The sequence below is a fragment of the Sebastes fasciatus genome, chromosome 6, assembly GCF_043250625.1.
Source record: "Sebastes fasciatus isolate fSebFas1 chromosome 6, fSebFas1.pri, whole genome shotgun sequence".
NCBI lineage: Eukaryota > Metazoa > Chordata > Actinopteri > Perciformes > Sebastidae > Sebastes > Sebastes fasciatus.
Genome location: NC_133800.1, coordinates 30,676,198 through 30,686,536, shown reverse-complemented (window position 1 = coordinate 30,686,536; position 10,339 = coordinate 30,676,198). Strand labels below are relative to the sequence as shown.

General features: G+C 39.1%; 3 protein-coding genes across 3 annotated transcripts; all 3 read right to left on the bottom strand.

Moving 5' to 3' along the window:
- Nucleotides 1-7: 7 nt before the first annotated feature.
- LOC141769770 (uncharacterized) lies at nt 8-2,323 on the bottom strand. Its single transcript, XM_074639173.1, has 2 exons — nt 2,018-2,323; nt 8-1,865 (listed from the first exon to the last, which is right to left on the bottom strand). The coding sequence occupies exons 1-2, from the start codon at nt 2,184-2,186 to the stop codon at nt 865-867; spliced, it is 1,170 nt and encodes a 389-aa protein (XP_074495274.1). The 5' UTR covers nt 2,187-2,323; the 3' UTR covers nt 8-864.
- Nucleotides 2,324-3,116: 793 nt separating this feature from the next.
- Nucleotides 3,117-5,543, bottom strand: LOC141769765 (uncharacterized). Its single transcript, XM_074639167.1, has 2 exons — nt 5,217-5,543; nt 3,117-5,075 (listed from the first exon to the last, which is right to left on the bottom strand). The coding sequence occupies exons 1-2, from the start codon at nt 5,386-5,388 to the stop codon at nt 3,850-3,852; spliced, it is 1,398 nt and encodes a 465-aa protein (XP_074495268.1). The 5' UTR covers nt 5,389-5,543; the 3' UTR covers nt 3,117-3,849.
- Nucleotides 5,544-7,039: 1,496 nt separating this feature from the next.
- On the bottom strand, nt 7,040-10,081 carry LOC141769772 (uncharacterized). Its single transcript, XM_074639176.1, has 2 exons — nt 9,796-10,081; nt 7,040-8,679 (listed from the first exon to the last, which is right to left on the bottom strand). Exons 1-2 carry the CDS (start codon nt 9,953-9,955, stop codon nt 7,706-7,708), a joined length of 1,134 nt encoding a protein of 377 aa, XP_074495277.1. The 5' UTR covers nt 9,956-10,081; the 3' UTR covers nt 7,040-7,705.
- Nucleotides 10,082-10,339: the final 258 nt, after the last annotated feature.

Genomic DNA, 10,339 nt, shown 5'->3' with positions numbered 1-10,339 from the left:
GCTGATCTTTTGAAAAACTGACATTTATTGCATTTTGGAAAATGCTCTTATCCACATCACACCATTAGATTAACAGCCACTACTGTGCACTCACTGTGAAACAAAGATTCCAGAGATACTGGGATTTTCCCAGAAACACTTTCGCTCCAACATATATCTTACTCATGGGGGAAAACACACTCGCAGCTTACTCATGGTCACACCGGTGAAATACACTCTGGTTCGATTCTGTGTCCAGATGGCTATCCGCTTATGTTGACTCAAGGGAAGCGAAGAAAAGTCCGGTTGTGACATTATCCAGCAAAGAACTGCAATGAGCCACGGTCTGCACGCTGTTGACGTCATGATGGACTGCCTGCAGAGCCCTGATGCCTCGCTTGCTGCACAGAGCGCTGTGTGCTTGTTTATTCAAAGTTTATCAATACTGAATGTGTCGCGTGCCCAAATTCAACAAAGCACTCCATGGGGTCCCCAGCAACACACCCACCAAGTGTGAAGTTGATCGGATGAGCGGTTCTCGAGATATGTGTAGGACATACAGAAAGACAGACAGAGATTCCTTGCTTTATAGTTAAAAGAAATACAGCGGCTAACAGAAATATAAGTAATACAGTCATATGACTGGAAACTTTACACAATGATATTGACATGTCATCTTTGTGCAAACCATTTTACATTCAACTACAGAGATGAAGCTATTGCTACAAGTGTATTTCATTCTGTTAGTGAAAACATCTCCACAGCAGTTTCAGCTCAATAGTTTCTCCTTTGTATATTGATCCTCGGGAGTTTTTCCAAGTATGTCATTTGAGTAAAACTTTTTCCACAAAAACTGCAATGATGTGGCTCCTGACTTGTGTGAGTTCAAATAGAAAACGAATTGTCTGTATGCACTCCTATATGCCTTTTGAATTCAAGCACTCCAAAGAATCTTTCCCCGCAGATCTTGCAGAGGTACGGCTTCTCACCAGCGTGGGCTCTTATCATGTGGAGCAACAAGCCCCTATTACGTCCGTAACCTTTTCCACATGTTTTGCAAGGAAATGGCTTCTCACCTGTGTGGGTTCTCATATGGACCGTCAAGTTACTGTTCTGTCTGAAAGCTTTCCCACATGTTTTACAAGCATACGGCTTCTCACCTGTGTGGATTCTCATATGTTTTTTCAATGCTGAAAAATCACAGAATCTGTTACCGCAGGTCTTGCAAAGGTACGGCTTCTCACCTGTGTGGGTTCTCACGTGGACTTTTAAGTCACCAGGAAGTCTGAAATCTTTCCCACATGTTTTGCAAGAATACGGCTTCTCACCTGCGTGTACTCTCATGTGCCTCTGCAATTTTGACTTATAATTAAAATCTTTTCCACATGTGTCACATTTAAAAGACTGTTTACCTGTGTGAGTATTACAGTGAATCTTTAACAAGTTAGAGTTGTTTACATTGCGACTTGTGCTTTTGTGATGTCTTGACTGCTGTTTTGGCTCTGCACAATGAGCTTGGCTCTCAGCTACATGAGAGTTGTGAAAGAGGAGCTGGTGGTCACTGTTTGGTACCGATACAGAAGTGTTTATAACTTGTATGTTGACTACAGACTCTGCTGCACTTAAAGTATCATCAGCATTAAAGTACAGAGTCTGATCTTCACTGTGGTCACTTTCCTCATCAGTAGGAGTCAACATAAAGGTCTCAGTCTCCTGCTTCAGTTCAAGCTGCTCTTCCTCCTGACTGATGCAGAGTTCCTCCTGTTCCTCTTTAATCTGTGGAGGCTCTGGGTCCTCTTGGTCCAGACTGGAGTTCCTCTCCTGAATACAGAGCTGCTGGTCAGCAAGAACCTCCTCATCCTTACAGACATGTTGCTGTGGGAGCTCTGGAGGGACAGAGAACAAAAGGAAGAGGATACTACTGTGATGGTAAAGAAAAACCAACATCTGAGCAGAAAAAATACAATATTTAGACCAGGATCATATAGAAGAGACATTGGCATGTTAGGTTATTAAAGATTACTGAAGTTGTACACACCTATCATGTGTAACCTTTCAGGTTTCCAAACGATATCCAACAGTTTGCGCTGACGATCGATCTCTTCCTCGTACTCGATAATAGCTTTTTCAAAAACTCCGAATATTTCTTCAGCAGCAGCAGTTAGTCGCTCGTTGACAATCTCTCTTAAATACTCAACTGAAGACATTGTTGCTTAATCATAAATTAAATAAGTATCCGTAATTACAAGATCATCTTACAGCTAACGCTACTAGAGCTTATGTTGTTTACTTCCGCTGGGTGTCACACTGTTAAGGTCCGACACCGGAAGTGCGGCAGCTTCTCTTTCCGGTTTCAACTGATGGCATTTATTCAAACGTGTGTGTTTAACAGCAGTAACCAGGATGTTCACGTGCCTCGCTTCATTCCACAAAGAAATCTGGTTATCTTTAATAAACTACTACTTTTAACTGACAGACATGTTTTTGTTGCGGTTAGTTTTTTTTTGCACATGTTGTGTACTTCTTGTTGTTGTTTAACTTTTGTTGTATTTTTTAAATTATGTTAGTTTAGATCTTTCTTCCTTTTTTGTTATTGTTTTTTTTTTTCCTGGGGTTGGGGGGGATGTCCTTTGTATAAGGCTGTGGCTTCTTGACCTCTCCTGACACATTTCTTGTTTGTTTTTCATTGACTGGATTTTTGTGCAGTTTTATATACAGTCTGTGCAAATAAATAAATTAAAATAAATTGTTATTTTGCAGATAATGATTTTGCATTAAAAAAAAAAAGCAGTGGTGGAAGAAGAGTTGAGACTGTTTAAGTAGAAATACTACAGTGTAATTCAGGGTGCATTCAAAATGTTAAGTAAAAGAATGGAAGTACTAGCAAAACATGTAAGAAACGTTAAATTAATAACTATGCATAATGGCCCGTCAGTCATATAATTATGCAATATTTAAATGTTTTGGAGTAAAAGGTGGTGAACAATTCCAACACTGCTTACATGTTAACAATTATTTCATTACAAAAGTGATGCTATTTTTAATTTTGACTTTCAAACTGTATCTAGATCAGCTGTCAGTGTTTTGAACTGATTGCACACTAGAACTACTGACAAAAAACACATACAATACGCTGGTCTTTTGAAAAATTAATATTTATTGAAATTTAGGGCAAATGCTCAGTCATCCGCACAACAATAAGTCATCCACATCATACCATTAGAGTAACACTGTGCACTCACTGTGAAACAAAGATTCCCGAGATACTGTGCTTCTCCCAGAAATGCTTTCGCTCCAACATACTGTAAAGTATAACTACAAAGACGCACCATTGCAAAATTATGGGGTTGTACATCTTATATGGACCTGAAATCTCTCCTGCATATTTTGCAAGAGTACGGCTTCTTGCCTTTATGGGTCAGACTACACCAGCAACCTCTGTGCCACAACTAAGCACTCACTATGAAACTAACATTCCCCTTGATTTGGGAAACTACGATCGTTCCAGAGAAATACAGTTTGCAAACAGACATATAAGTAGTCATATAAAGGGAAACTTTACATTAAGATATTACATCTCGTCAAGTGGGAAACATTTTAAATTCAGTTATAGAGATGTAACTATTGCAAAAGTGTACTTCATTCAGTTCGTGAACACGTCTCCACAGCAGTTTCAGCTCAATGTTTTTTCCTGTGTATATTGATCCCCTTGTGTTTTCAAGAATGTGATTAGCTTTTCCCACAAATGCTGCATTTATGTGGCTCCTGGCTTGTGAGAGTTCAATTATAAAACTACCTGTCTGTAAGCACTTCTATATGCCTTTCCAATTCAAGTACTCCAAAGAATCTCTCCCCACAGGTTTTGCAAAGTTACAGCATCTCACCTGTGTGGGTTTTCATGTGGACTGCCAAGTAACCACTCTGTCTGAAAGCTCTCCCACATGTTTTGCAGGTATACGGCTTCTCACCTGTGTGGGTTCTCATGTGGACTGTCAAGTCACCATTGTTTCTGAAAGCTCTCCCACATGTTTTGCATGAAAATGACTTCTCACCGGTGTGGATTCTTATATGAGTTTTCAGTGTTGACATATAACCAAATCTTTTCCCGCAGGTCTTGCAGAGGTATGGCTTCTCACCTGTGTGGACTATCATATGCCTTTTCCATGCTGAAATATCACAGAATGCTTTGCCGCAGATTTGGCAAACGTACGGTTTCTCACCCGTGTGGGTTCTCATGTGGACTTTCAAGTCACCACTTAGTCGGAAATCTTTTTCACATGTTTTGCATGAATACGACTTCTCACCTGTGTGGATTCCTATATGAGTTTTCAGTGTAGACATGTAACCAAATCTTTTCCCGCAGATCTTGCAGAGGTACGGCTTCTCACCTGTGTGGATTGTCATATGCCTTTTCACTGCTTGCATGGAACAGAATCTTTTCCCGCACGTCTTGCAAAGGTACGGCTTCTCACCCGTGTGGACGCCCAGGTGTCTCTGCAATCTTAACTCATACTTAAAAGCTTTCCCACAAGTGTCACATTTGAAATATTTTTTACCTGTGTGAGTATTATTGTGAATCTCTGACAAGTTAGAGTTATGTACATTGCTACTGTAACTTCTGTTTTGTTTCTTTGGCTTCAGCTCTTCATTACTAGTTGATCCTGAGTCTCCATGTTTGCCTCCTTTCTGATCTTGGCTCTCAGCTACATGAGAGTTGTGAGACAGGAGCTGGTGGTCACTGTTTGATTCTGATTCTTCAGGGTTTTCACAGTCAGATTCGTCTTTTAGCCAACTGATACACATGCTAGCTGGAAGCTCTGTCTCTGCTGCACTCTGACTTTTGTCAGGATTAAAGTACAAAGTCTGATCTTCACTGTGGTCACTTTCCTCATCAGTATAAGTCATCATAAAGGTCTCAGTCTCCTGCTTCAGTTCAAGCTGCTCTCCCTCCTGACTGGTGCAGAGTTCCTCCTGTTCCTCTTTAATCTGTAGAGGCTCCGGGTCCTCTTGGTCCAGACTGGAGTTCCTCTCCTGAATACAGAGCTGCTGGTCAGCGAGAACCTCCTCCTCCTTACAGACATGTTGCTGTGGGAGCTCTGGAGGGACAGAACAAAGGGAAGATACTACTGTGATGATAGAAAACAGACATCAGAGCAGAAAAAACACATTTAAAACAGGATCATATACGAGTCATACAGCCACGTTAGGCTTTTAAAGACCGTTGAAGTTTTACACACCTATCCTGGTTATCTTTATATCAGGATTCAAAACGACATCCAACAGTTTGCGCTGACGATCGATCTCTTCCTCGTACTCGAAGATAGTCTTTTCAAAACCTCTGAATATTTCTTCAGCAGCAGCAGTTAGTCGCTCGTTGACAAACTCTCTCAAATACTCAACTGAAGACATTGTTGCTTAATTACAAAATTAAATAATTATCAGTACTACAACTACAATATCGTCTTCCAGCTAATTCAACACGTCCATACAGCTAACGCTACCAGAGCTTGTGTTGTTTACTTCCGCTGGGTGTCACACTTTTAAGTTCCGACACCAGAAGTGCGGCAGCTTCTCTTTCCGCTTTCAACTGATCAAATAATTATCTGCGCTTCAGCTACAATATCGTCATCCAGCTAAATCCATATATCCATAGAGTAAACGTTAACTTTGTAGTAGCTTGTATTGTTTACTACCTCCTCCTTGTTCTTCTGCTTCTTCTTTTTGGGGGTTTACGACATCCGTTATCTTGTATTTATTTTATTTATTTTATTTATTTTATTTATTTTATTTATTTTATTTATTTTATTTATTTTATTTATTTTATTTATTTTATTTAATTTATTTTATTTATTTGCGTAAGGACCTCCCCCTCCAACCCCAGCAAAAAAAAAAAACAATAACAAAAAAGGAAGAAAGATCTAAATTAACATCATTTTTAAAATACAACAAAAGCTAAACAACAACAAGAAGTACACAAAATGTGCAGAAAAACCCTACCCAACAGTGGAAAACAATCCAATAAAAACAATGAAATACATACAAAAAAACAGTACAGAAGAAAAGAAAATATATCTAAACATATCAAAAGATAATTAGACATCATTAATTAAATGTGATGATAATTTCCTTTTAAAATGTTCTAAGGATAGCAAGCTCTTGATAACATGTATTTTGGTGTTCCATATTTGTACACCACGATATCTGAGGGAGTACTGGCCATGTTTTGCTCCCTCCTTCTGAAACTAGTTCGCTACTGCACCATCTTCAAGATCCTTTTCATTAGGCCAGTGTGTCTCTCAAGAGGTCAAATAGGCATTTTACGCTTAACAACTTAAGAAATCCATTTTAAAATATTAAGCGGAGTGTATCCATCGAGTGATTTGTCGCGACAACAATTTGGAATTGAAACCAATAACTGTATTTTGTGATGATACTGAAACTACTGATGATTTATTATTTTTCATTGTATGTATTCTGGAGCTTTATGGCTTTATGATATACATGACTGGCTTTTCCCAAAAGTTTCTCATCTGGGAAACTTCTCTCAAAAGGACATTGTTTATGGACTTGTCATGGACAATAACAAAGATGACTTTCTGGTGAATAACATTCTCATTCTTGGAAAATTTTATATGCACAAATCCAAGTATATGAAATTGAAACCTGTGTTTCATTCTGAGTTTTGTTTCTTACATAAAAGCCCTTAAAGTCATGAAAAACAAAAATGCATTGAAACTTCTTAGTATAATAGAAGAATATGAAATACAGGTACAGCCTTAGCCCTTAATTTAATTTATTATTATTTTCATGTATAATTTTACACATTTTATCTGTTCTTGTTCTGTATGCACCTTGTCCTTTACTCTAATGCAATGATCTATGAGCCATGTTGTTTGTAAATTTGAATTTGTTTAATTAAAAAAAAAAACTCTTAACTTGTTTGGCTAGTCTGCAACTCTCATTAGCTAGAATGTAGAGACTCAACCGTATGTACATTAAAGAAATGTGAGGTCCGTTTGCATTATGTCACCACTGTGGCTGGGAAGTATTCATCACATCATCACCATACAAATCTTTATTGTTAGAATACATACATGCAAAACTGCATTTTGTTGCAGACGTTCCTTTCGGAACCATATCATATTTTAATTGTTGATCAAATTCATTGATTGCGTCATGTAGCACATCATCTATAATGTGTGTGTGGGTCTCCTTCAAAGCCCAAAACATTACAGTATATCAAGTAATAGTATAGTATATCACGTTGAACCAATCACAAAATACCCCAAAATATTAAATTAACAGAAATACTGCAGATAATAGACTAGCTGGCAGGATTACAACATAAGTGACCCCAACACCAGTAGAGGGTTTCACAGCTTCAACTTCAGAGAGTTCACAATCCACTCATATAAATTAACAAAAAATAAATAAAATTAAATAAATAAATATTTATATATATACTTTTTCAACAAGGGCTGTATAGAAAACTACTTGTTTGTATGCACTCTTGCATGCATTTCCAATTCAAACACTCTAAAGAATCTTTTCCCATAGATCTTACAAAGGTACAGCTTGTCACCAGTCTGGGCTTAAGTCCCCACTAAGTCTGAAAGCGCTCCCACGTGTTTTGCAAGTATATGGTTTCTCACATGTCTGGATTCTCATGTGCTTTTTCAAATCTGGCATCCAACAGAATCTTTTCTCACAAGCACGAATATGGTTTTCAACCTGTGTGGATTATTATATGATTCTTCAGTGCTGACATGTAACCAAAGCTTTCCCCGCAGGTCTTGCAAAGATACGGCTTTTCACCTGTGTGGATTCTCATGTGGACTTTCAAGGCATTGCCACGTCTGAAAGCTTTCCCACATATTTCGCAAGTATGTGTTGTCTCACCTGTGTGGATTCTCTTATGCCTTTTCAATGCTTTATTGTCACTGAATCTTTTCTCACAGGTCTTGCAAAGGTACGGCTTCTCACCTGTGTGGGTTCTCATGTGGAGTTTCAAGGCACTGCTAAGTCGGAAATCTTTCCCACATATTTCGCAAGTATGTGGCTTCTCACCTGTGTGAATTGTCATATGCCTTTTCAATACTGAAATGTCACTGAATCTTTTCCCGCAGGTCTTGCAAAGCCACGGCTTCTCACCTGTGTGGGTTCTCATGTGGACTTTCAAGACACTGCCAAGTCGGAAATCTTTCCCGCATGTTTCGCAGGTATGTGGCTTCTCACCTGTGTGGATTGTCATATGCCTTTTCAATGCTGCCTGGGCACAGAATCTTTTTCCGCAGGTCTTGCAAAGACACAGCTTCTCATCTGTGTGGACGCTCAGGTGTCTCTGCAACGTTGACTCATTGTGACTTATGCTTTGTGCCTTTAGTTTTGGCTCCTTATTTCTAGTTGATCCTGAGTCTCCATGTTTGCCTCCTTTCCGATCTTGGCTCTTAGCGACATGATAGTTTTGAGAGAGGAGCTGGTGGTCACTGTTGTTATTTTCCTCATAAGTAGGAGTCAACATGAAGGCCTGCTTCAGTACAAGCTGCTCTCCCTCCTGACTGGTGCAGAGTTCCTCCTGTTCCTCTTTAATCTGTGGAGGCTCTGGGTCCTCTTGGTCCAGACTGGAGTTCCTCTCCTGAATACAGAGCTGCTGGTCAGCGAGAACCTCCTCCTCCTTACAGACATGTTGCTGTGGGAGCTCTGGAGGGAAAGAGAACAAAAGCAATAAATTGCCTTTGTGATGTAGACAAAAACTAGAATTAGCGCATCACTGTTGTATACCTCCGCCAATCAGTCTAGTTGTAGTTGACATTCACGTCTTATACGGTAGTGGAGTAAGTGTTTTAAAAAGTACGATTTTGGCGAAAATGCATGTGTTCAGGAAGTATTGCGATAAACGAGATTTGGATTATTCTGCACGAGTTTTTGATTTTTGATATAGTTTTGCTGTTGTTAAACCTGGCTTCCATTTACTCTGTTTTGGAATTTTTGGGATTCTCTTCATCGTAGAGGCATTCAAGAAAAACAAAGTTTTCTTCAAGAATTCAAGTAACACGCGATGAGTAATTGATATACAAATGGTCATTCTAAGGGTGAAGTATTCCTTTAAAGGGACTGTTTGTAAGAATCAGAAATGCTTGTTAACAGCGACACCTGTGGCCGTTAAGTCAACGAAAGTCAGCGTCGGGCTCGCGCTTGTGCTCGCTCTACATAGACATGAACGAGCATCGCTCAAAACAGTGAGGCGACACACGTCAGCTAAAACCACAATATCACTCTATATTTCAGCTGCTTGGCAGTAATGTTAGCAGACCAGACGAAGGTCTCTCCATGAATCACTGCTGATCCTAGTGTTGGCTTTTCCTGCCTCAGCCTCCTGACCGCGGCCGGAGGGAGACACCAGCCACAGGTGTCGCTGTTAACAAGCAATTCTGATTCTTACAAACAGTCCCTTTAATGAAGTTTGACAAACACAAGTAAATTGATTTTTTTTTTTTTTTTTTTTTTTTTTTTACAGTTACTCTCTTAAAGGCAAGAACCTGGAAGAAAACACTTAAAAATAAAATCCCACAATTGGCATCATCAAGGTAACATGATGTGTTGCTGCAAAGTGCTGTCCCATTCATATTTATACCAATTTCAAGCCCTTGCAGCCTCTCACACTCACAACCATTTACCAGGTGACATCAGTCAAGTCCCTGAGGGTTCAGGGTTTAAGGCCTTAGGGAGGACATTGGGAAGCAAATAAGTACCAGTATATATTAGTATATATATTCCTCTGTTCTGTGTTAATAAGATAATTACATTTTTACACACCTATCCTGTCAGGATTCCAAACGACGTCCAATAGTTTGCGCTGACGGTCGATCTCTTCCTCGGACTCCAAGATAATGTTTTTAAAAACTCTGAATATTTCTTCAGCAGCAGCAGTTAGACGCTCGTTAACAAACTCTCTCAAATACTCAACTGAAGACATTGCTATCGGGTTAAAAAAATTAAATAATTGGCTGCACTACGACTACAACATCGTCTTCCAGCTGATTCAATGCATGCAGCTAAAGCTACTAGTGCTTGTGTTGTTTGTTTACTTCCGCTGGGTGTCACACTGTTAAGTTCCGACAGTGTCTTTCCGCTTTCAACTAGTCTACTACATCTCAACTACATGTAGCCTACATCTACCTTGCTTCATTCCACGTGGAAATGACTAAAATGTTATTATTTTCTAAACTACTACTTTTAACTAACAGACAACATTTTTGTGACTTCACAGATAGTCTAATTATTTCGTATTAAAAAATAAACATGGCCCATGTAAATTTAATTATGTATATTATTATTATTTACTATATATTTGCGCTTC